At 38.3% G+C, this 27,912-nt stretch overlaps 1 protein-coding gene across 2 annotated transcripts in view; it reads right to left on the minus strand.

Annotated features, from left to right (window-relative positions):
* Positions 1-27,912, minus strand: part of ATP8A2 (ATPase phospholipid transporting 8A2) — a 379,008-nt gene that overhangs the window by 15,897 nt on the left and 335,199 nt on the right. Inside the window, exons 34-35 of one of the 2 annotated variants that reach the window (XM_087721234.1) lie at positions 10,599-10,687; positions 5,925-6,029 (exon numbers count right to left, since the gene is read on the minus strand). In XM_087721234.1, the coding sequence (XP_087577360.1) occupies positions 5,925-6,029; positions 10,599-10,687 (194 nt within the window). The remainder of the gene's footprint in view (positions 1-5,924; positions 6,030-10,598; positions 10,688-27,912) is intronic. The other variant, XM_087721235.1, reaches the window with a different exon arrangement.

Below are 27,912 nucleotides of genomic sequence, written 5' to 3' on the forward strand. Positions count from 1 at the left end.
AGAGCCAGAGAAATCTTTTTTTTTTTGCAAATGTTCCAAGAAGGCTCTTATAGGGCAGTTTAGCAGTTGCAGAAGTGGCCATCTGGTCAGGACAAAAGTTGGAGAGAAAACCAAGATTAGATGACAAAAGAGGACTCTGCATTTAGTCTAGGGTTTTCTCAAGTTTGCTTTAAAGTATGCAGTGAACAGGAAGTGTTTGAGATATTTTCAGGGCCAGTATTATGAGTGTTGTCCTGTAATGTATTGCCTGGTTCATTTGCATAGCAAAAAGAGTCTCTCAGCCAACTGTTTTGCCCTCATTATTTCTCTTTAATCATATACTATTCTCACAATGGTTGCTGTGATGACCATGATTTCCTCATGCTACTCAGTGATGTATATTGTAATTCCTATCAATGGGAGTGATTTTAAAATCACAGAACTCCCTCACTTCCCCTTTTGATCTCAAGTTGAAATGGGCAAGAGGAATTGCTAAGCAAGAAAATCCATAGGTGTTTTTTTAAGGCTGTTTTTTTAAAAATATGCATGCTTACACAGCTGCCTTAACTCTGCATAACTTTTGCAATCTTTATTTTTAAATCTACATTCCTGCATTATTTATTTAGTTATTAGCTTTCTAGACCACCACAATCACACAACTCTTGGCAGTGTAAAGAAAGCATAATTATAAACATGGAAATAAAACATGCAGGGTATAATAAATATAATACATTAAAACCAATAACTTAATCAGAGCAATAAAAACACTATCAGCTTCCCATGTAATTAAAAAAAAACTTTAGAAAAGCTCCATCTCAAGTTGTTTATAGAGGACTAACAATGCTGAAGCTAACCTCATGTTTAGGGGAATGGTGCTCTCCGACTCTCTCAGTTATGTTCTGAGTTAATTCCTGATAATGGGAAAGTATGAGCAATTTTGTCTAAGATGTTCTTTTTATTGAGCAGGTCATTTCTAAACATGGCTGGAGAGTTGCTTAAATAAAATATCTGTATAGATTTACACAATAACTACTGTTCTTGTATTCAAAATTCTATACTGTACCATAGTGAGGTGTTATGATCTTGAATCTTATCACCACATATCCATCTTTAAAACATGATAACGTGATTTGGTGGCACCAGAACAGCCAATTTAAGTCTACCTCAGAAAATCAATTAAACTAATCATGTACTTCTCAGTATTTCTACTGACATTTCTACTTTCAGAAATATCTAATAGCAGGCATTGAAGTACCAAAGACTCCTCTTTGGTACTGACGTCTGCAACGTAACAGAGTTTTCCACACTGAAAGTCAGGATCCTATTGATTTAGATGGGATTGTGGCACTGCAAGTTATTTCTATAGACCTTTTGAATGTGATATCTTATTTTCTGGTATTTTTAAACGAAGGAGACTATATTTTAAGAAGGAATGCAGTGGCTCAGCAGCTAAGATGCTGAGCTTGTCGATCAGAAGGTCGGCAGTTTGGGAGTTTGAATCCCAAGAGCCACTTAACTGAGTGAGCTCCCATTAGGTGTCCCAGCCTCTGCCAACCTAGCAGTTCGAATGCACATAAAAATGCAAGTAGAAAAATAGGGACCACCTTTGGTACGAAGGAAACAGCATTCCGTGCACCTTTGTCATTTAGTCATGCTGGTCACATGACCATGGAGATGTCTTTGGAAAGAACAGGCTCTTCGGCTTGGAAATGGAGATGAATACCACCCCCTAGAGCCTGAAACGACTAGCATGCATGTGTGGGGGAACTTTTACCTATATTTTAAGAAAAGAAAAAGCATGGAACAAGAAAACCAGATCTTGATGATAAATCTCTTTATAATCCAGATTTTGGGGGCATGGGGATGGGAAGAGATCTCTTGGAATATTCTGCAAGAATGACTCCCAGTAGAAAAAACATTTATATAATGAAGAAATTGGGAGGACATGTACAACTACAAACGCCGAAACTCAATTTTTGATAAGTAAATCAATTGTTATTTCATGTAATTTGTCTTACTTTACAGCGAACAGTTGCAGGGATGTTAATGGACAAATCTTTATTTATGAAGGCTGTAGTATCCAAAGCCAGATTAAATATTAAAAACTCCCACACCCACAATGGGGACAAGGACTTTGAAGCAGCCCACAACAGGTAATCCCCGGAGGACAAAGAGAGCAGGTGACCAACAACTTGCCAAATCTTAGTCTTTCCCATCATGGTAAAATATTACATTATTGTATTTCAATCTAAATTACAGCCATTTGTTCTAAAATTACAAGAAGATTATTATATACCTATAAACATGTTACATTTTTGACATTTTATAGTTTCCTAGGGTTTTGGCCATAATTAGATACACCTTCTTGGATGAGTTCATGTTAAATCAAAACAGTGTAATTACCAGCAGGGGCCTCAAACAGAGGTGAGTGGAAAGAATGGAAATAACATCTTTAAAAAAAATATATATATATATATATCCCGATCTATCCTTAGATTGCACTATTAGAAAATTCCCAGTGCACTGCTTTTCCAAATGCCTGATTTCTGAAAGACAAGCAGGTGTGAAAAAACCAGGACACAAAGTGAGAAGGGGGGGTGGGGAGAATGGTTCTCAGAAGGCACTCAAGAGGCCTCATCAAAAGCATGACACATCAACTTCAGGCAGGCTGAGATACTCCACCATTATCTAGTTTGCAGATGGACCACCCAGGAAACCTGGGTGCAATTAAGGAGGAGAAAAAACAAATGCAGAGTGGAGGAAGAGAGGAGGGGGAGTCCTTGGGGGGGGGAGAGAGAGGAATGGGCCAAAGGGCTGGCAGGGATTCCTTATATTGTCTGCTTACAAGCCTACTAAGAATGAGGGGAGCCAATTAAAAAAAAAAGGAATTCAGAGGAAAGAGATTGGAAAGGGAACACAATAAAACAAATGGCCAAGAAAGCACACTCTCTTGGAATGGAGCAGAACACGGCAGCGTAATTTATAGAATGCCAAAACAGTAAGTCAACAAGACAGAGGAAAGCCAATCGCACCCACAGACATGTTTATGCACAACGTTGAACACATTTCCAGATGCACACACAACCATCCAGGTGATGATCATCAGAGTGTTTGATAAACTAAGATGAGGCTCCCCAAAGAGCATGTAGAACAGCTGGAACCAAAAATGCAGGCCTGTTTTTAAATAGCTGGAATAGAGGGAGCAAAGAGACCTCAAATTAGTCTTCACTTCACTCCTTTTCTTTTAACAGCTGATAATCGGAAGGATTTTTAAAAAATAGGAGTCATCTGCATCACATCAGAAGAAGGATTAGAGACTGGAACCAAATACACAAAGCGGCTGTCCTAGATCCTGACTTCTGTTTTTCAAGTATAACAGGCTATGTTTAGAAGAAAATAAATTCTTACAAGTCATAACTGCAACTACCTATAATCAATGTGATTGCAAAAACCAACCAGGTAATGTCCTAATGTTTATGGGATAAATCCACCGGTTAAAAAGTATACAAAGTGTCCAGAAATACAAAGAAGCATTTCAAGATAAAAAAAGAGAAAGAAATTTATTCTTTTAATTTAGAAATGATTGCCTAGGCCAGCTTTCTTCAACGGGTGGAGGAGGGGGGATTATTTCTGATGTGTTCAATAGGCTATATATAAAAATAGGAACTCTATTCCAATTTATAACTAGAGATCATCAGGTTGGGGAAGGCAGATCTAACCAAGTACATAAATCTACCCCACACATCTTATGCCTTGAACTCTACTTCACAAAAGCTTACGGCTTTTAATAAAGCCTGTTAATTTGAAAAGTTGACACCAGACTTGTTTGGGCTATTTTAGGACTGTGGCTCTTTTCCAACAATGACAGAAATCTAAGCAATTCAGTGACATTACACACAATTGAGTAAAAAAAAAAGAAAAACCCAACACAACCTAGATCTTGGACACTTTTATTTATTTTAGCAAAAGTCCTGTGATTTCACAGCGCTATTGAACGAAATAGAATTATAGATTTATTTGTCCACCTGCTTCAACAGCAGTCACGATGTGGCAATTACTTTACCAGAAATACATGAGCTTTGCCCAAAACTGATCCTGGCAATCCTATGAGGCTGAAGTTTCTCTCCAAAGCCTCCTTCTACTTGTATTGGTATTTGAGAGAGTTTGTTAAAATCATGCTTAATTATTGTGAACATTCCTCCACACATCACACAGAGCCATATTGTTTGGAGAACACAAGTATGAGTTACAAAACCTTTCTGAACTTGTGACACTTTCCCATTTGCTGAAGCACAATTGCCTTATAAAAAGGGCGAACTGAAACCCTCTGAAGCTCAAAGAAAGGGGAGCAGGGAGGGGGTGGGCTGGACAAAACTCTCTTCAATGTCTTTCACATCAGATAAAAAAAAAGATCTCCACATAGCATATGCATTAGCTCTAGTTTCTAGAGGATCAAGTGACAATTCAGAAGCACTTAAGTTATCATCCAGAGGAGAACTCTGTTAATAGTTTAAAAGTGAAATTTGTACATGCTGAAAGATAGCGTAAGCTGAACCTATCATGGTCTGAAGTATGGAAATAAATTCTTGTACTACTGAAAAGGACACTGGTATGCTTGAATAATATGTTGGACAAGCCTATATTCTGTTGGGTAATATCTGAAACCGTCAATGGGACAAAATAAATAAATTTATTTTAATATATTCAGAGGTTATTTTGAATTCAAAACTTTTGAATGTCAACTAAAGTCAACTAAACTTTTGACTTTTGTTTCAGTAACAGCCACTCTTGTCTCTAAACTGTTTTCAACCGTAAAGCCTACAAACTTGAAATTTGGCACGTATGTTCCTCTTACCGTCTAGGTGCTCGCTGAGAAAAGGATTTTTTTGAAATGACCATCAGATCATTACTGTTTCTTATATTATTATTAACATTCTCTGATGCTAAGGAGTTAGACATTCCACATCCCCTTCCCACCTGAAAAGAACTTTGTTCCAACTGCCACTTAGGTGTGGGTGTGGCCAGTGTGTCACTTATCTGTCCTGTGGGGTGGCAGTTAGACATTCCACTCCCCCTCCCCACCTAAAAAACACTCTGATACTAAGGAGTTAGACTGAGGGAAAGCAGGGGATAAGATAGGAGGAGCCTGTGTGGGCCAAGGCTGAGGGAGAGAAGGGAATAGGAAAGGATCAATAGGGCCAGTCTGAGGAAGAGAAGGGGCATAGGAGAGGAGAGAAGCTTCTTTGGGGCAAGTGTGAGGGAGAGAAGGGGAGAGGAGAGGCCGATTGTAAGTACTCATTAATTTTCAAGCTATAAGCGTTGCTTTATCAAGCCTGATCACATAGTTTCATAGCGGAGCATGAGTATCCAGCTAGTCACTGAATAAGATTAAAATAGCTTTTCAGATCCTGGAGATTTTGAATGAGTGTTGATACTTTCTTATCCATAAACTAGAGATCAAATACTAATGCAAAGTTCTCCATTATCCAGTAATAAAGTCTATAGCTTACTTCAACAAAGGACTGATTCATTTTAAGTGGGGTAGTAGCAGTAAAACGTTCTGAAAAGATAGATCTGCTCTGATTTTTAATATGGTCTTAATATATTTTTATTCAGAACCACAACACAACGAGCCAAACCAACATATTTTTTTTAAAAAGAAGCAAGTTGAAATAAAACTTCAGATTGGCAGCACATCTAACAAAAATATTACAAGCTATCATGCAAAAAACTACATAGGGAGCCTCGCATTTGGCCTCCTGTATCAACAGATAAGGGATGGAGCAGTGAAAGATGGAAGCTTTTTGAAAAAAAAATGTAAATGAATAACATTGCTCTTCGGAAGGTAACCATTACATTGCAATGCATGGCAAAAATAATGAAGAGGCAGAAGGAGGGAAAAAATGGATCTGGCATGCTTCCAGTTAAGATGGACTTGATCCCACCTCTTTCCATTGCTATCACGCAGCATAGATTTCCTCAGCTCTTTGGATTTAGCTTCCAACTCTTGAACCTGCTCCAGCAAAGTTTTACGGTAAGTATGCTTGGCCCTGCATCGTAGGAGAAAGACACAAAACAAAGAAACTAACACATCAACTTTCATTGACTACATGAGAGTCAGATTTCCTGTTCAAGGTCAGACAGCAGGAATGGCTAGGCTGGCCAATGGGCTGTGCGTTGTCTTGGATCTTTCAGACGATGCTAAGTACAACTGAATTTCAGCCAAAAAAGAGGAATATCTTTTCAAGAATACATATGTGGTTGAGTTAGCCTTGAGCGTTGGAGCCATAAGTGTACAGAAATATAAGAAATATTCATACAAATAAAATACTAATCTGTTCCATTCTTTATGTGGTCTCTTCTAGTACACAAAAAGTAATTTCTAAAATCCAATAATTTTTAGAAGCACACTTAAAGAAAGTTGAGGGTTTTTAAATTCATTTTAAATGTCCTATTGGATGAATGCATTGTCATGGCTCATGAAGATAACCCTCAAAGTTGGAACTTGAAGGACGCCATCTCTGCTACAATGTATTTGACAGATAGAGTCTCCTGGGAGATGGAAATCTTGAGCTATGTATTGCTTTAAAAATGACATCCAGGACCTTAAATTACACCCAGAAGTCAACTGGCAACTAGTGCAGCTCTTATAGTTTTGATTTTTCTCCAGGGAAACTGAGAAGTACTCTTAAATTCCATGAGCCATTACATTGTGGATCAGCTGTACTTTCTGGATGATCTTCAAGGGTGGACCCACATAGAGTGCCATAGGCCAAATGAGGCATGGCCCAAGGCATGAGTAGCACTTCTTGGTCCCAAAATTGCTACCATTGAAGTAATGTATAGGAATTGTGCAAAAACCTTCTAACCACCTGCTCCATAAGAGCCATGAGCCCAGGACGAGCTACAAGTTGTGAAATAGTTTAATTTGAAAGAACACAACACTATCCAGAGTCAAAGAAGAGCTATCACTGGTCTCAGCTTTCAAATCACAACCACTCCATCTTGCTGAGATCGAGTCTGTTCCTCCACAGAGAAATTCACCCGTTCCATAGAATGGCATCTCAACAGCATCATTTGGCTTAGATGGCCAGAATGTACACCAAAATATTATCCACATACAATTGATATTATATGCCATGCTGGCAGATAATCCCTTCCATTGGTTTATGTAACTGCTAAGTGGAAATGAGAAAATAGAGCCCTGGGGTATGTCATAATGTAAGGCTGTAGAGTTCAAAAACCCAACTCACTGACTGAAGCTGTATCCAGAGGAAGGAGGACAACTACCGCAAAACAATGCCTTCACCGAGAGGTGATCAAAAGAGACACAATGATTGAATTTATAGATCAAGTAGGATAGGAGGGCTGCACTCCCCACTCCAGTTCCTCTCCTTGTCATCCAAAAGAGTGATTAGGGACTCCAATCTTGAATTCCGACTGAAATGCATTGCAATCTTATTGATGATATGTACAGGACTGATATAAGTAGGAAAAATAGAGGAACATCTATTACTCTTTTCTCCCCTCTCTCCAATTGATTTACTGATGAAAGGCCCTGGATTTCAGCAGCCATATTATTCAATTTGAAATAAGACCATAGTATGATATTATCTATGTGCTCTGCTTCTCAGCTCTTTAGATAATATATAGTTTGCTGTTACATAGGACAGTCTGGAATTTGGAAGCTGAATGAATATCATATTATCCAGGCAATTAAACAGTTTTAGAAATCTCAAATGCATACTTTTGAGAATCAAATTTAGTAATATTTGCTCCAGTTAGAATGATGGTGTGCCACCAGATACATCACTGAGAGATTTGTTCAGATTAGTGGTTGACTAAATTAAGCATATAATGGGCACAAATCATTCTCACACACATCCACAGACACAGGCATATGCAGACACATACTATATACTCAGATAATATATGTACAGTGAAAAATCTAGAAATCCTCTGGAGGATAGCAAGGCAGTCTCGGTACTTCCTTGTTTTCATTTACTTGTTCTCAGTGTTTTGGGGTCCAGATATAGTAGTAGAAGAGAGAGGGAGATGGAGTGAGAAAGAGAGAGAGAGATCTTGATATTCCACTTCATTTTCTCACATTTAATTGAATGGTTTCCTTTTATTTTGAGGGTAACCAGAAAAAAATAATAGTATTTTTGCAGCGGCTGCAAAACCTACTTTAGATTTTGATACTATCATGGATGTAACTGATGGAATAGGTCACGGGTGTCAAACTTGCGCCGTCACGGGCCGTATCACAAAGTTTCCCCCCTTCGTGGAGCTGGGGTGGGTGTGGCCTGCATGTGACGCATCTGTCCCGCAGACCGCCAGTTTGACACCCCTAGAATAGGTTATTGAAATATTTTACAGTATAAAAGCAATGCAATACAGTCTCACCCATATGATGCATATATTTTTTACATGGTCAGTGAAATATGACTGAAATGTTGCCAGTGAAATATGATTATTCTTTTTTTTATATTTTCAAAAGCTTAATATCATCTTAATACAGATGAGAGGGAAAAGATGGTGTTTATGTGTTTCTTCTGGAGATAGATATTTTGTCCAGAACATTTTTCTAACATTTTTTTAGGAAACAACTCCCCCCCAGATATACTTGATATAATTGACACGCCAGAGAGATTTGCGCCTTTAACAATTAAACTGCAAAGAAATCTCTTCCAGTTTGTTTGCTTGTTTGTTTAAAAATTGTTTTTGAAAAGCCTGTCAGAATGAGCTTTTGCAATCAGCTTCTTCCTTCGTTCCAAATGTGTTTTTACAAGATGCAACTGAACTTTCTTGTTTTTCTTTGAAGACTTTTTGCATCCCATCTGAGAAGCTCTGACTGGATGGTGGAGAATGGAATAATTGAGGCCATCGACTCCCCAAAAATGCAACTGACCAGCTGTCTGCAAAAAGTATAAATCCTTCCATTCCCCACCATCCAGTTAGAGCTGAAGAATCTTCTTGGATGAGAAGCGAAACATCTTCAAAGAAAAACAAGGAAGTCCAGTTGCCTCTTGAAAAAAACGCATATTTGGGACAACTGTGACCTGGATGACTGAGAATCTCCGTAGACATTTAGCTTCTCCTTTCTTCAGCACTTCCTGCAATGGACAGAAACGTGTACACGATTCCATGACCATTCAATAAATGTAAAAAGGTCTCCAATTTGCAAGCCCCATTATAGGTATTGGGTTATTTAAAAGTTAAAAGAAGATGAAATAAACTTCTTATCCACCTTCTGCTTTTTAGGTAGTTAAAAGAACAACAATCTTCTAATGCAGATTTTGTTTTCCTATAGAACAGGAGGTGTCAAACTCAATTTCATTGAGGACTGCATCAGGGTTGTGTTTGACCTCAGGGGGCTGTGGGGGGTGGACGTGGTCAGCTTGACGTCACTCATGTCAGGGGTGCCTGTGGTAGCCTGAGAACTCTGCCAGCGAAAAATGGGCTCCTGAACTCTGGTTTTGTCTGTGGCAGCTTCCTGCAAGCCTCTGCCAGCATAAATGGTGCTTGGGAGGGTCACCCGCAGCCCTAGCGAGCTCCATTTTTGGCTGCAATGGCCTCCTGGAATCCTCTGCCAGTGAAAACAAAGCTCAAGAGGGCTGCACACATCTCTCACAAGCTCCATTGTCACTGGCAGAGGCACCGTGGGCCAGATCCAGGGCCAGATCTAAGTACCCCACAAGCCAGATCTGGCCCCCAGGCCTTGAGTTTGATGCCCCTGCTATAGAAAAACAATGTTATTTGGACTTTCTCCTGTTGCATGCTACAAAGTTATATGATATGAATTCATTGATTTCCATCAGAACACATTGTAGAATTATTTTTAATCCACAGTAACTATTGAAAATAGCTAAGTCTTCAAGACCTAAAGAAGATCACAAAAAGTTGTCTTCTTCCCGATAACATTTTGCTCCCTTTCCCATTTTCTTCATAAAGAATGAAACATAGCAGAGGGCTCTAAAATTAGTTCCATACTCAATCAATAATTTAAATTTAAAATTTGGTCTTGTTTGGGAATGTTGGTAAGGAACTCAATCCATCAAGAAATTCATTCATTCTTCAAATCACAGTGAAATACAAAGTTAAGAGCATTTTAGGTTATACTGCTTGCATTTGAGTTTTAACGCAAGCTACAGATTTAAAGTCTTGTTTGCCACTACTCCATGTCACTGCAACAGCTGAAATATTTTATATATTTATAAAATATCTTGTAGGCAGAAGCAGAAAAGTCTTGGATCATAAAGACATTCTGTTTATTTAAGATGAAACAATAGCAAAAGGGCAGGGAATAGTTAGAAACAAACAAGAATTTTCATTTGGAAAAATCATAATATTTTGCTTTAAATGTTCATTATTATTAAATTCCATCCTATATGAAATTTGACTTCTGTATTCATTTAAAAACAATGTTGTATGTACCTTCATAGATGAGGAAAATAAATGGTTGCGTATTTGCAAAGAACCATTAGCACTGATTAACACTTTGTACCCATCTAAGTGATTTAGGACTGAGATTAAGGGTTAGCAGCTTTAGGACTACCCTGAAATATTGTAAGTTTAAGCAAATAACATTTTTCAAAAGAATGTAAATAATAACTTACGCTCTCCATGCCACATCTTTAACAAGGCACGCGGTGGGCACGAGCAATAAACCGATCCAGAACTGTCCACATCTCAGTACCATTCCTGCCTGTAAATTGTAATAATAAACACAGCATTAATTATACATGACATTTTTTGGGTGGACTGCAATGAAAGAGTAAGATGAGATCATTGCTAAAAAAGCTGTAACATAAATCCTGATATCTGAAGATGTTCCTCAGTCAAATGTCTTTGTCCTTGGAGGAAGAAATCTAATATCATCATTTTCCTGCAGCAATTCAACAGTATTATCTAAACTTTGATACTGAAAGACATGTCAAAAGGACCACTTTTTAGATGCATTCTAGATAAAAATAGCTCTCCTGTGAGTTTTACAGAAGAAAGGTAGGTCTTAGTGGTAATGCCAACAGGACTTTGAATAAGGAAATTTCTTTGCATTGGATACTCCCAGTGTATCATCTTTAGTAAGACAGCACAGGTTATAGACTGGACTGGACTAGACTAGTTGGAGGGGACCTTGGAGGTCTTCTTCTAACCCCTGCTCAGGCCCTAACCATAACCCTATACCATTTCAGACAAATGGTTGTCCAATCTCTTCTTAAAAACTTCCAGTATTAGAGAATTCACAACTTTTGGAGGCAAGCTGTTCCACTGATTAATTGTTCTAACTGTCAGGAAATTTCTCCTCAGGTCTAAGTTGCTTCTCTCCTTGGTTAGTTTCCACCCATTGCTTCTTGTCCTCCCCTCAGGTGCTTTGGAGAATAACTTTTTTTTTTGTTTCAAAAGTTTTATTTCTTTTAAGGCAAACATTTCATCATTCCTCAATCAGTAAGACATCGAAGTACAATTTCTTGTATATCAAAATAATTCTAGTTTACCACCAAATTCTTGTCTAGCCTAATATATACCCCTCCCTCCCTCCACCCTCTCCCCCAACCCCCCTCCACCTCCCCCCCCCGACTTCCCAGAACCCGTACAGGGTATGAATAACTTGACTCCCTCATCTTTGTGGCAATGCCTTGAGATATCGGAACACTGCTATCATGTCTCCCCTGGTCCTTCTGTTCACTAGACTAGCCATGCCCAATTCCAGCAATCGTTCTTTAAAAGGTTTAGTCTCCAGGCCCCTAATCATCTTTGCTCTTCTCTGCACTCTTTCTAAAGTCATAACATCTTTTTTACATCGTGGCGACCAAAACTGGATGCAGTATTCCAAGTGTGGCCTTACAAAGGCATTATAAAGTGGTATTATGGTAATTACAAATAGTAAAATGGCGATTCTCACAATAGCACCTTATTTTATCACTGATAAAGATAATATATTCCTTGAGATTATTCCAGGACAGAATAGCTCTGTATATTAAAAACTTGCATTTTAGGAGAAAAAGCAGAGCTTGGTTATAGCAAATATTTGCATCAGTTGAGGTTCTTTCTCCAGCAAACTGACCATTTTTCTGCTCTCACAAGTATATTGCAATGTTAACTCTGCTAACAAAATAGGCAGTTATAGAGCCTAGAGCTGATATGGAAGAACATATGTTGGATAAATCAGTATGAATTTTAAATAGATCTCTGGATTGCTGAGAGACTGATGTGCTTTACACCAGCTTTCTCCAGGCTAATGTTTTCCAGATGTCTGAACTATTTTTGGTGTAAAATTAATGTAGTTTGATACATCTAGAGAATGCCAGTTTGGTAAAGACTCATATTAGAATATGATACGGTAGTTTTATTTGGATGTTTTGCTGGGAGGGGATCATTTTACAATTCATGTATGTTTAGCCTTAAAAATGTAGCTGGTCCACAAGAATCACAGCCAGGTAATTTTCAAAAGATTTATCAGTTTCCTGAGCTTAATTATTTGTGATGTTAGAGGAATAGCAGTGATATGGCAAATTTGGTAACCCAATTAAACATCCTAATTCCATGCTGGAACACACTACACAAACAGGAAATAAACATATTCTAAAAGTAGAATCAGTTTCAGTATTTTGGATTCTGCCATGTAATTAAATCACATATTCTCCTAGCTAATCAGTAAAACTACCCATTGTTCAATAAAAAAACATAGAAAGAATATTAAAGGGTTAGGATGAGTTACATACTTTTCTTTCCTTGCTGGTTAATGAATGCATTTTTTAAAAAATAATTCTACTAATGTTTATATTATTTTTATAATCCAGATAATTATCTTTACATTAATACTGTATATTTCAAGAAAAATAACAAACTCTTCTCCATACTTATCAAAGCCAAATGTGAAAAAAATCCATATTTCCATTGAGTTGGTGTCATAGAGATCAACATAAATTAAACAAGTATTCATAATTTACAGAAGAAAGCCTAATGTAAATCTGTATGTGTATATGTATACTGTATGAATGTATCTATGTATCTAGTTATCTGTGTGTGTGTGTGTGTGTGTGTGTGTGTGTGTGTGTGAGAGAGAGAGAGAGAGAGAGAGAGAGGGGGAGGGAGGGAGGGAGGGAGGGAGGGAGGGAGGAAGGGTGAGGGAGGTGGTATTCAGCCGGTTTGGGTGAACCGGTAGTGGCAGCTGCAGGAGGCTCCCCACACCCACCCCGCTGTAATGCGCAAGCACTGCGCATGCGCAGAAGGCAATGCACATGCGCAGATGAGGCATTTATGAACCAGTAGGGAAGGTAAGTGAATCCCACTGCTGGTGCGTGTGTGTGTATGATGTGTGTGTGTGTGTGTGTGTGTGCATATATATATATATATGTGTGTGTGTGTGTACGTGTACATATACATATGTGTGTGTGTGTGTGTGTGTGTGTGTGTGTGTGTGTATGTATATATAAGCCATGTTAGCACAATGGTTAGAATGCAGTATTGCAGGCTAACTCTGCTGTCCATCCTTCCGAGGTCAGTAAAAGATTGGCATATTTGGTGAGAACACATGGACATATATGGGCAGAGATACTTTCCATATCACAAGAGCAATCTTTAGACTTTGCCTCTGTAATGGACTGCTTTTCAGAGATTTGTGTGGTAGTTGGAAAGTCCTAATTATGTGCTTTTCTTCAGACCTTTTCCTGTACATTTTGGAATACTATGAGCTTCCTTCAGAGAGGGAGGGGGGAGGGAGGGAGGGAGGGAGGGAGGGAGGGAGGGAGGGAGAGAGAGAGAGAGAGAGAGAGAGAGAGAGAGAGAGAGAGAGAGAGAGAGAGAGAGAGAGAGAGAGATAGGGCCACCCGTCAACCCTCAGATGATGAGTAAACAGCCCCCAGGTCTGGAGGTGGCTGAGGAAGAAGAGGAGGAACAAATTTGTCCAGTGCCTGATGTGCCAATGTGCAGAAGGCAGAGGAGAGGAGAGCAGTGGAAATCTGTGGGCCGATCCTTGGGATGGAAGAGCCACTGCTGCTAGTGAAGCCCCACCCTAGCTCTGGGATAAAAGGCAGTGGGCAGAGATGAATAGATGTGGCAGACAACTATTCAACTCCCTCCCCGACAGACTTGTTAGCCTGCATTGAGAGAAAAACTTTTTGCTGGGGCTGCAGGCGCTCCTAATAAAGGAATCATTGATTTAAACACAGTGGGGTTTTCTGACAGAAGGGAGCTGGGTCAGAACAGATGGGAAAAGCGGTGCCTTCTTGAAACTTTGCCTCCAGTTTCCATTAGTCACAGGCAGGAATGGTGGAATTAAGAGCCCAGTGTTTCTTGACCTTAACAACTTTAAAATATATGGCCTTTAACTCTGTTGGCTGGGGAATTCTGGGAATTGAAGTCCACAAATCTTAAATTTGCCAAGGTTGGGTAATACTGGCCCTATACTGGAAAATACCTGACAGCATCTGCTGGCACATTGAGACATAGAAGCTGAGATCTAAAGAGTTCTGAAGATAGCTCGGATTGAACTGGGAACATTTTATCAGTTAAGAGGGGGTTCATTACTGAATTGCAGCTACTCCTTGAAAACATGAATCAAGGCTTTTACCAATTCACTAGAATGCCACCAGCTCTCACCCGTGTGATCCAATTATTGCTTATTTGCAGCAAGTGAACCATATCCTATTTTCTACTCAGAAAATAGAGGGTCTAGTCATGTACTTCTCTTTATAAGACAGAGACACAGGGATCAAGTGCCAGTCCATTTCTGAGATGCCAATTTCCCCACAGTATGAATGCAAATTGTTGACTTAGAATTACACATTAATACACATATTTTTCTAATGGGATTGCTACACATTAGCATGATGGAATCTTACTTGCCTCCATAAATCATTAAACTCTTTTCTGCTGATAGGATTTCAGTGGCGGTTTACTCTGTTAGAGTTGGAAGGGACCTTTTAGGTCATCTAGTCCAACCCCCTGCCGAAGCCACCATTTCTGACTAATGGCAGTCCAATCTCTTCTTAAAAGCCTCCAGTGATGAAACTCCCACAACTTCCCAAGGCAACTTCTGTTCCATTGGTTGACTGTTCCCACTGTCAGGAAATTTCTCCTTATTTCTGTGTTGAATGTCTTCTTGATCAGTTTCCATCCATTATTCCTTGTCTGGCCTTCAGGTGTCTTGGAAAATAGCTTGATGCTCTCCTCTCTGTTGCAGCCCCTCAAATATTGGAACACTGTTATCATGTCTCCCCTGGTCCTTATCTTCACTAGTTCCTGCAACCGTTCTTCGTATGTTTTAGCCTCCACTCCCCTAATCATCCTTGATGCTCATCTCTGCATCTTTCTAGAATCTCAACATCTTTTTTATAGTGTGGTGACCAAAACTGGATGCAATATTCTAGGTGTGGTCTTTCTAAGGTTTTACAGAGTGGTATTAGTACCTCACTTGAACTTGATTGTATCTCTCTGTTAATGCAATTTAGGATTGTGTTAGCTTTTTTGGCTGCCGCCGCACACTGCTGGCTCATATTTAACTGGTTATCCACTAAGACTCCAAGATCCCTCTCACAGTTACTGCTATTAAGCCTGGTTTCACTCAGTCAATATGTGTATTTTTGGTTTTTCTTGCCTAAGTGTAAGCCTTTACTTTTCTCTACCTTGAATTTCATTCTGCTAGATAGCGTCCAGCCCTAACTGGAAAACTAATAGATTGAAGCTGAAATCTCTGGCATAGAGAGCAAGTGCTCCATCATTGAGTCACACACATCTCTTTTTCACATATTCTGTCCCCTTTAATCCTTGTACATTTTTGCTCTAATTACTATCACAAGTTTTAAAAATCTCTTTGTGCCATAATGCTTGTGTGTCATTTTTTAAATGGGCTCCTCAATCTATCTTATGCTTTTCTGCTTCCACTTATAAAATTGAACACATATTTTACAATGGGAAATGTCACCACAAATGACTTGAAAGAGAATCACATACATCTTACCACAAGACAGTAAGAGCCAATTTTTAAAAAAACCATTGAAAATAAAAATACATAAGGAACTATCAGATCTTAAGCAAAGATGAATTTATAAGATTATTGAAGGTAAATTTTTTCATAGGACCATTTGTCCATTACCATGCTAGGAAGAAAATGAGAACTGACATACAAGCAGTATCTACATGCATCTCACATTTTGAACGTTCAATATTTAATATATCTTATCCATATGTATTCTCAAAACTTCTATTATTATTATGTTCTGGACATAGTCAGAGTGACTGTGTAGGAAATATTATAGTACCAGATTCCTGGAACAGCTTTGAGCAGGAACTAATTGTTCCCAAGAGCCAACGATATCAGCGCAAAAGAGGACAAAACATATATAATCAACAAAAGCCATGTTTTCCCTTGCAAAATATCCTAAATATATAATATATGCTAGTTACCCACCTTTCATGATAGCTGAAAATATTCTTTATAAGCTCTAAAGAATGGAAACAATGTACAGTAAAACTTAAAGTAAAGGTAAAAGTTTCCCTTGTACATATGTGCTAGTTGCTCCCGACTCAAGGGGGCGGTGCTCATCTCCATTTCAAAGCCAAAAGCCAGCGCTGGCCGAAGACGTTCCTATGCTCGTGTGGCTGGCATGACTAAACGCCAAAGGTGCACGGAACGCTGTTACCTTCCCACCAAAGTGGTCCCTATTTTTCTTCTTGCATTTTTCCATGCTTTTGAACTGCTAGGTTGGCAGAAGCTGGGACAAGTAACGGGAGCTCACTCGGTTACACAACGCTAGGGATTTGACCCGCTGAACTGCCAACTTTTCTGATCAACAAGCTTAGCATCTTAGCCACTGAGCTACAGCGTCTCTACAGTAGAACTTAATTCAGCTCTATTTGCTCTACTAAAATACTCTACTTTTAAGATTCTCTTTGCTGTTCTCATAATGCATCATTATCTTAAGTTCCAAGTACATTTTGAAGAATATCCAGATAGGTTTTTCTTGTGCAGCAGAGAAGTCAGTTAGCATGCTCTCTGACATCTTGATTATTTTGAGTAAATCATCCTTCAAATTGCTGCATGTATATTCAATCTCATCCAAAAATATTACATTCCATTGTATATTGGACTTAAAAGCAACCTAATTCAGTTGCCTAGGTTTGTCCCTACATCAATCAGAATTCTATCCTTGAACACCTCTCAAACTTTCAGCTGAAGTGGCTACATTTCAGGATGTAAGAAACAATTGTGACTCTCAGAAATCAATAACTGTAGGCTTTGGCTGGGGGAAAAAGAGGAGGAAGAAATTTAGTAGCTGTACTATTTACCATATTTTTTGGGACTATAAGACGCACCAGAGTATAAGATGCACCATGATTTTGAAGAGGTAAATTTAAAATAAAAGTTTTTGCACTCTGCAGGCCTCTCAAACCCTCTGCATGCCTCATTTTTTGCAAAAAAGGGGGGGGCATGCAGAGCTTTGGTAGGCTTGAAGAGTGCTCCTGGGAGCTGGGGGGAGAGGCCAAAAATGAGCAAAATATGACCCATTTTTCACAAAAATGGACTGTTTTTTGCAAAGAAAAAGGGCATGCAGAGCTCCTGGGAGCTTCGGGGGGGGGGGAACGAGTAAAATATGGCCTGTTTCTCACAAAAATGGGTTGTTTTTCGCCAAGCAAAAGGGCTTTGGGAGGCTCTTAAGAGTGCTCCTAGGGACTGGGAGGCAAAAATGAGAAAAAACCGTCCCTCCCCAGCCCTCCAGAAGCCTCCTAAAGGCTTTGCTCGGCCATTTTTGCAAAGGGGGCAAGGAATACGGCCAAAAATGCTGTATTCAGTGTATAAGACGCACCCAGATTTTCACCCTCTTTTTTGAGGGAAAAAGTGCGTCTTATACTCCAAAAAATATGGTATGTTTTCCTTCTAATTAACATTACTAGGAAAAACACTGTAAAAACACAGTATTACAGTATGTAAAAACACACTGTAAAAACACAGTATTTAATAGAGGTTGTAGTGCAACCTGTTCTCTAGAACTCTAGGTACCCTACTTTGCACCTTTACAATTAATGACTTCCACAAGAACATAGGTCCAAAGCCTTTCTGAATCCTTCTTCATAATCCCCAACATCTGTCCCATCTCCACTCCAGGCCAACTGTGGCAATTGCCTGTCAGCAGCCGCGCAGATGAATAGATACATAAACACCTATGTCAGTTCGCCCTATGATTTCGGTTGAAAATTCTGGACAAAAAGCAAGTTTCTCATTGAAGCTATTCACCATATAGAGGGAGCACCTGTTCAAAAATATATCCAAAAGACATTTTTCAGGAGCTTTAAGAAAAGAAAAAGAAGTTCTATAATTGACTGCACTCTCCAAGGTATGGCAAGAACACAATCCATAGCATTCTTGCTAAAGCAGCCTCATTAATAATATAAATCACTTGCTTTCATTTATAAATACCTAGTTGTAAGACAGTTTTACCTTAGCTATCTGTTGAACTGCAGCTGATGTACATGATCTTTACTGTAGCATGGATAAGCTATAGGTCAGGCAGTTGCTGATGCATAAATCAACATGGATAAGGGCAAAAGTAATCTGATAGCAAATAACTTCCAAATGCTACAGCATTCATTTGGCAGCAACAGAATATAAGAGTTATCCTATACATCCTCCCTACCAAGTTAGTCATATCTTTTTTTTCCATCAAGAATTCAGAAACAGTAGGAAACCTCATTCTTCATTTTCAATTAAATTTAGTGTGATCTAGTTGTAAAATGATATAAGAACACTATCCACGTGGCAAAATCCATTAATTTAGAGTCAGATACCAATTGGTAAATCAAAGAACGGAACAATAAGCTACATAACCACAAGTCACCTCTTCAGAATCACCTCCATGTACAAATAAACATCTTAATATGTGTATGTCTGTCTGTCTGTCTGTCTGTCTGTCTGTCTGTGTGTGTGTGTGTGTGTATATATATATATATATATATATATGTGTGGGTGTGTGTGTGTGTGTGTTGTATATGTGCTGATCTATCTATCTATCTATCTATCTATCTATCTATCTATCTATCTATAATCAACATTTTACTGTAATTAATAATATATAAATGTATATTCTGCTTGACTCTCAGTAACTCCAGGAGATTTACGCATTTACAAATTCATAACATCATAAATAGATTTCTTTTAAAAAATTTCCCTGAAAAATCATCAGCTATTTTACAGATTTTGGACATAGTGCATAAATGCATTCCCTAAAAGCTTTATGGGGTGTAAATAGCCCTAAAATGTTTTATTTTCTTAGCAATTGCCTAATTTCATTTTACTTAACTATATCTCATTTAGCTTATTGCTATTATTTCTGTTAGATATATCGAAATGACTTATGTAACTGTCCATTTACTATACCACTTTTAATATAACTGTTCTAAAAATAAGCTGATTTTTATGCACTGACTTTTTTTAATTTTTCTAGTGAAGAAAACGGGCTAGCTAAATCCGTTTTGGAAGATCATGGCTTTTCTATGTAAAAGAAATCCATGACAGATTTCTAAATAAACCACTTAGATTTTTAGTCACTCTAGAAATTCGTTATCCACATCCCTTTGTGGTAAAATACAATTATTTTTGAAATGTGGATCCAAATGTAGTCAGAATGGCTCCATTTATGTATAAGAAAAAGAGATAAGCTCTGGGAAATCCTATGGAATGCAGAAATAGAGAAATCTGTAAGAAAAATAACCCAGACAATTTCCTCATCATAAAAAGATGGAAAGGCTAAAGGCTCAGCATCACCAATAGCCGCTGAATGTTTTTACATTATTATTATTAAAATTAGGTTGGGAGGACAATAGATGGCTAGAATGGTCTGTGTATGACTGGCATTCTGAACGAAAGCATACAATACTGCAATTTTGTCACTTATCTTAATATTACTAATCTTAATAGCAGTGATACAGGGCTGTTGCATGACAAACAGTAAATTGTGAACATCCTGTACTATATTTTTAAGCTTCTGTCACCACTGCATAGCTAAACTCCTGAACTTAAAGATGTCAGTGATTTTTTTTTCTTATCTCCTTCTGCCCTAGAAAAATAGGTAAAGCTAAAAAAGAAGTCCAGGAGAAGAATAGGGATTTGAATCTTTTAAACACAACTTTCAAAAAGGCTATCTAATCCCGACTAGGAAAACCTAGCACTTTCCAATTCTCCAAATAGACAAATTGCTATTGTCTATATTGTACTGCCTATAGAATTGCATTAGATATAGATAGAATATTTGCAGTGTACTGTATACAACTGCATCGCATACAGTATAGAACATATTGTATGGGATTAAAGAAAGGTGCTCCCACAATCCAACACTTTTATAGTTTGAAAAATAAAATGTTTCTTTACACACCCACAGAATACATGTTGTATTATGCTTGGCACATTATTAAATGTATACAGAATCTCTTTTTGATCCTGGTATGTTGGCAGATATGAGTGGAAGAAAGACAAGAACTGATAACAATTTTGAGTTTTTTTTAAAAAAATCTTATATTCCTTTGCCTGACATGTATTGATACCATGCTATTGACCTTTGAGCTGTGAAGAATTTGTGTCAAAAGCCATTCATTCATTTTTGTGTTCCTTAGATAGCAAATCTCTAAAAAGTGACAGAAAGTTGTAAAAAAATAATGATAAGAAACAAAGCACAAAGATTTGCAAAATGTGGGAGTCTAAATTATCTACATTAATCTGTCCTAAGAATGTACACACTGATAAAAAAATGTTTGACACAAGCACATTTTACGATTTGAGAAAGTAAATAGTATTATCTCAGGTTATCTGTCCCTTACTATCTATCAAACATGAAAAATGAATTCTTAAGAAAATAATTAGAGAGCAAAGAATGAAAGGGAACGTATGCAAAAGTCATTTAGCTTTCCCAAACAGACCTCTGGATTTGATGCTTCAGAAAGACCTTGCAAGCAATTATTTTTATCAGATTTATGTAACATTTTAAGTCTTGGCTACTTTGTATTCTTTTGAGTCTGTTTTCACTTGCTTAACCTATAATTGTTTGTTTTAGTAAAAAGAAGAAATAGATAGTTTTTGCTTCAGAGAATAATATTGTGATTAAGACTCAGGAGACACATGCTCAGGTAAGTTTCATCGAATACTTAAAAAATGCATATACACACACATCTAGTCCTTGTATGATATGCCATAGGCTAAACAAACAATGCATCCAATAACTTATTGGCAAATGGTCTAGATCAGCGTGTTCAACCTTGACAACTTAAGATTTGTGGACTTTAATTCCCAGACTTCCCCAACTAGCCTGGCTGGCTAGGGAATTCTGGGAATTAAAGTCCACAAATCTTAAAGTTGCCAAAGCAATAGCATTTAGACTTATATACCGCTTCACAGTGCTTTCCAATGGTTTACAGAGTCAACATACTGCCCCCAATAATTTTGAGTCCTCATTTTACCCACCTTGGAAGGATGGGAGTCTGAGTCAACCTTGAGCCTGGTGAGATTTGATTTGCCAAATTGCAGACAGCTGGCTGTCAGCAAAAGTAGCCTGCAGTACTGCACTCTAACCACTGCACCACCATGGCTCAAAGGTGGACACCCCTGCTTTTATTTAAATCATATTTATTTAACTCATATCAGGAGACTTCTCAATATAGCAGAATACTTTACGCCTTTCTTTCCTTCATTGAAATGGAGGTGCAATTTAGAAGAAATATTCTATAGCCACACCCATCCTACAAGCATATAGTAATCTTATTGTTCAGATGATGCTTATGATGTTATCTATTCAGTTTTATGAGACTTAAACTACCATTTCAGAAATTCACTTTCTCTATTTTATAACTAGTATCAGACTTTCCTTATGCTTGCAAGGCTATAGTAACATTTTTTTTCCAAGTTTACTTTTTAAACAAAGTGAAGTTGTGCCTTTGGTGAGTTGTCTCATATGAGTAGCCTTTCAGTTTGCCCTAAGCTTGACTATTGCATTGTTCACTAGGGTATTACAAGAAATATGGAAACTAAAGTTAAACTGGGAGAATTATTTATTTTATTCTTGATAGCTGGAAAACCTGCCATAAAAAGAAATCAAGTATTACATGGGATTCCAAGGATAGGAGAAAAAGTAATCATATTTTCCATGTAATCAAGAAAGATTTTTGGCCTATTTCTTCTTCAGATATTATTTTTCCATCTGGCTTGTGCAATAAAATCATTTGTTACTCTCAGTTACAGTAAGGGGTTATGAAAGTTATTATTACTTAACCCATTGAAAGTATTCTTCAACTGTGGGGAACAAACACATCCCTGATGATAAGAACACTTTTATCACCAGAATATTTCACCGAATAAAAAAAGAAAGAAATCCAGAATAGCAATAGCAATAGTACTTAAATTTATATACCACTTCACAGTGCTTTACAGCATTCACTAAGTGATTTTAAATAGTCAGCATATTGCCACCAACAATCTGGCTCCTCATTTTATCAACCTCGGAAGGATGGAAGGCTGAATCAACCTTGAGCCAGACAGGATCCAACTCCTGGCTGTGAGCAGTGAGTTAGCTTGTAATACTGCATTCTAACCACTGTCCCACCACAGCTCTTCACTTGTACAAAATGTTTGTCAAGCACACTGCAGTACAAAGGTGGATAGTGCTGTAGTAGAAAAATATGTACACAAATCATATTGCCATTGCATCCAAGAGTCAAAACACTATCTGTAATGTAAATTTAAAAAAGCAGTGGGATCTTCCCCATGTAGGCACATATTTCTATTTTTTAGAAATAAAAAGGATTCTGACCTTCCAAATTCTGGGACCCATGGAAAGATGAGATCAGATGAGTTGAGAGCACCACTGCGCCAAAAGAACTACTAGAAGACTTAAAGTACCAGTTCTCTGCTAAAAAATACCCATAACATCGTCAAATTATCTCATAAGACTGTATTGCTATTATTCTTCCCTTCTTTCCTAATACCTATCTCTTTCCTAGTACCTAACTCTTTCCATTTATGACTATAACCATGTTGCTTGTATCTTTAAAAATTATACTGTTTTATTTGTTTCCTAGTATAATTTGATTGCTTCTTAGTAACCTATGACTATCACTAAGTGTTGTATCTTGTTGTATCTTTATCAAGAATCATTTGATAAATGTATTCTATTTTATTTTTATTTAGGTACACTGAGAATCTGTACACCAAAGACAAATCCCTTGTATGTCCAGTCATACTTGGCCAATAAAGAATTCTATTCTATTCTATTCTATTCTATTTCATTGACTCAGAATAATTTGGGATGATATGATTCTGAACTCAAGGGATTTACAAACCTCAATTTGAAGAATTACTAAACACTCAGTAGCAAAGATAAGACCCTATAAATATTTCAAGTGATTACTCTTTTGGTAACCAAGGTGAGTGGGTACCATCTTGTCTTTACCTTTTACTTACGGACGGAATTTCTCAGTTTGAATTGAAGGCAGACTGGGCTGTTTCACAGGTACCAATCCATTAAATTGGAGCATTCTTTGTTCTCATCAATCTGCCTCCAGCAATAATAGTATAAACATTTTGTTTGAATGGCGGAGGGGGGGGGCAATAGAGGCTGGTGGTAATATTTTATCTCAATCAGCTCCCTGGAGAAATTCAGTGACACAGTATTAATAAATTGTAAAGGTCTGTGCCTAGATACCATGCTTGGGCTGCCTGTAGAGATGTAGCACAATCTATCTGAAACAGGTCTCCAAGTAACGTTTTAATAGCTTCTATTAAAGTCTCTTTACGCTGTTGATAAAAGAGTGCAAGCAAATTATCCCCTCCCCTGCTTTCTTGAATTTGGATATGGTCCAATCCTCCTCTGTAGGACACCAGCTTTTTGGTAATTGTTGCCTCTTGAGCAGTTAAAACAGCAATACATCTCTTAGCCTGGAGTTCTTTGAACTGTCTTTTCATCTCACCATATTTCCTCTCAGTGTTTTCAACAAAACCCCAGGATCTGAACAAAGAGCTATTAATGAATTTAAAATGACAAGAATCTCCAAATTGTGCTTCCTTCCTTAAAGAATGACATCATTCTCTCTTTAGCTCTCATCTCCACCCGGGGAGCAGGAAGATATAGCTCTTCATTGGAAGTCTCATTGTCCAGTTCCACTGCAGCCTTATAGGAAGCCCCACTGTAAGAGTGAGTGGATGGGCACAGGCTGAACAATATGAGGAGAGGAGGAGGAGGATTCTTAAGCTTACCAGGCATTTTAATTTCCCTCAATTACCAAAATTGGCAGAAGATGCAGCTTAATTAGATTTTCAGCTTACCGATTGTCTTCATATGCTGTCCACAAGCTTTATATTTGTAGCTGATTGGGTGGCTGAGAAAATAAATTGTTACTTAGCACACTCACATCCTGCAGGAAAATGAAGGAAGGCAGCTTATCGGGTTTCCCGATCTGCTATTCAGGGTATTACAGAAGCACAGAGAATTCTACCATGCTCATTTCATGGCCAGACAACAAGGGATAAAGATTTTATTTCTAAATTATCCAGAAATAAATGAAAAGAGTAAAGGATAACAATGAAGAATATTTGTCTTATCCTTAGAAACTGACGGGAGGAAATTCAATGAAGCTGAAAAGGCTGTTAACTATTTTAAACAACTGAAGGCCTCTGATGCAGGTGTAGGAATTTTACACCAGTCAACCCAGAAATGATCTATTGGTTGGTGGGTTACAGGTTTTCCAGCTACCCAAAATTTCTTAGTGCCTCCTCTTTTTTCCCTGTCCCATTTGCAGCTTCAATGGGAAGAAAGAGGGTCTGGTTATTGATATGTCCCTACAGGGAATCCTAATAGGCACATATTTTTCTTCTCTATTTTTTTCTTTTTTGCATTTTAATATCAAGAATACTTTGCTTAACTGATTTGGGAAGCATCTCATGCTTTTAGATCCACCAAATGGTTAGATCTACACCACCTGTGTGCGTTTGACACAGAATTTTTGTTTTAAAAATGAAACAAAATTATTGGCAACAGGAAGAAAAACCTACCTTCTCAACTGAAATGTTTGTGACAATATAAAATAACATTGTAGTTCCAACAAGACATTTTCTTGGGAAGAAGGCACACTAGTTTTAATGAAATTAATCTTCATTTTTAAAATTTTATGAAAACGTAGCTTCTATAGATATAGGTATAATAGGTAAACAGATTGTTTTTTTAAAGCTCATACACCTCCCACTATTTTCAGATGTGAATTCAGGAGAGCTGGCTACATCTGTAACTCTACGGGAACTCTACGTTACTACTTGAAATCCAGAAAAAAGACTCCAAGACTAGATGGAATAACAAGATAATGGCATGAAAGATTTAGAAGAATGTAGCTCCTACATTCCTAGAGATATTTCAGACAGTCTTATGAAAATAAATTCTTATAAGTTCCATACTATGATACTTATGCTATTGAACGTTTGAAGAACGGTGAGAATTCTAGTCAAAATAAGAGTTATTCAGTTCCTTCATTTAAGGTTCATGCTAAGATTTAAATAGCGAAACTAGCAAGGGAACCTCAAAAAGTAATCCCCACAATAATTCATCCTGCACAACCTGCTTTCATGAAAGGATGCCAAAGTTCAGATGTTAAAAAGAGTCCTAGTTGATATAATAGCTTTATCCACAGATATACATGGGTCAGTGGTATAATTCTCTGAAGTCTGCTACCAGTTTGGTGAGGCTGCTACTGAGTGCGTGCTTTGCGCACCTGAGGCGCGCCCATGCAGCACTAAAAAAGGAACATTTTGAAGCCTTCGGAGACTGCAAAGGTAAGTAGAACAACAAGAGAGGGGAAATCCGCTGTGCCACGCGGTTTAGATTAGCTAGAAAACAGGAAATCTGACGATTCTAGCTAATATAAATCACGCGTAACAGCTGATCGTTGCCCAGCTGATCTTTGGAAATACCGGTTCACCTGAAAGGGTGGCATTTTTTTACTATCGGTTCAGGCAAACTGGCCTGAACCGGTAGCATTTCACCCCTGACATGGGCCTGCAGTGCTAGCTTTACTGGATGCAGGAAAAGCTTCTGGTACGGCTTGAATTAGGTTTGTGACCCATCTGCATAGGCTGAGGGAGATGGCATCTCATCAAAGCTATTGTCTCAGCCTGGATTAAGTTTTGCATCTCACCACTTGCCTGCTCTCACCAATGCTTCTACTTCTCTGTCTCCTTCTTGCTACTAATGGTGATAATGGTGTCAGGACAAGGGGGAAAACAGGCCCCAGTAATGGCAGTGACAAGACTTCAAAGCTCTCTTCTTCTCAACTTAGGGTGCCTGAAATCAGCAACCTCTACATTTTGGTCACCACGATGTAGAAAAGATGTGGAGACTCTAGAAAGAGTGGAGAGAAGAGCAACAAAGATGATTAGGGGACTGGAGGCTAAAACATATGAGGAATGGTTGCAGGAACTGGGTATGTCTAGTTTAATGAAAAGAAGGACTAGGGGAGGCATGATAGCAGTGTTCCAATATCTCAGGGGTTGCCACAAAGAAGAAGAGGGAGTCAAACTATTCTCCAGGGCACCTGAGGGTAGAACAAGAAGCAATAGGTGGAAACTAATTAAGGAGAGAAGCAACTTAGACCTGAGGAGAAATTTCCTGACAGTTAGAACAATTAATCAGTGGAACAGCTTGCCTCCAGAAGTTGTGAATGCCCCAACACTGGAAGTCTTTAAGAAGATGTTGGATAGCCATTTGTCTCAAAGGGTTTCCTGCCTAGGCAGGGGGTTGGACTAGAAGGCCTCCAAGGTCCCTTCCAACTCTGCTATTGTATTGTATTGTACATTCACTCTTTTCCTCAGTGCGTGTATTAAGAAGAGGCCGTATATTTTCTGTACCACTGGGGGGTCTCCTTTTCCTTCCCTTCTTTGTCATCCAGCCATTCATTTCACTTGCTCTCATCTTACTTTTTCCTCATCTTACAGTAAAATTGGCAGGGTGAAATGTTGCCGTCTTTTGGGCTCATCATCTCCCCTACATGAGAGATTCTTGCTCCACAGGACTTACTCTTGCCTGAACATTGTGGCAGACTGCAAATATTAATATGAAATCCAATTATGGCCTATGATTCATGAATTTGAGACCTTAGTGGTGATATGCCTACCATTTCTGGTCTTTAAAAGTATGGATGACAATTTGATTGGCAAAAAAGTGATTTCTGTATCTAGGGAACATCCTATCCCTATAGCCAAGGTAAGGTAAAAGTAACATATGTGCTGTTCCTGACTCTAGGCGGCAGTGCTCATCTCCACTTCAGAGTCGAAGAACTAGCGCTGTCCAAAGATGTCTCCATGGTCATGTGGCTGGCATGACTAAACGCTGAAGCCGTAAGGAGCGCTGTTATCTTCCCACCAAAGGTGGTCCCTATTTTTCTACTTGCATTTTTACATGCTTTTGAACTGCTAGATTGGCACAAGCAGGGACAAGTAACGGAAGCTCACTCCGTTACGTGGCACTAGGGATTCGAATTGTCGAACTGCCAACCTTTCTGATTGACAAGCTTAGCATCTTAGCCACTGAGCCACCGTGTCCCTAGCAAAGTAAGGTTGCCTTTATCAATAGATTTTGTAATTATCACAGTGGAAAAATATCTAGATTATCACTGTACTGTACTGTTCTCACTGTACTGTGCAGCTTAAGAGCAGTCCCTTAGTTACTTTAAATGGAAATTTAATCTCTGCTCAGTAATGATACAAACTCTGGAAACATTTGTCTTGAAAAAGTTACATGCTTCAATATATTAACATGCATCTCGTCCTTGAGCTCACATCTGCTCAAGCTATGAAATAAATATTTTCCACATTATAAATATAGCACATATTTCTAATACTTAGAGATACAGTACACAAATTAATCAAACAGGAGAAGGAGGCAGCTTCTGGGAGTGAAACCTTCA

Source organism: Thamnophis sirtalis, unplaced genomic scaffold, assembly GCF_051295495.1.
Source record: "Thamnophis sirtalis isolate CommonGarterSnake01/CBP01778 unplaced genomic scaffold, rThaSir2_p1.2 scaffold_8, whole genome shotgun sequence".
Lineage (NCBI taxonomy): Eukaryota > Metazoa > Chordata > Lepidosauria > Squamata > Natricidae > Thamnophis > Thamnophis sirtalis.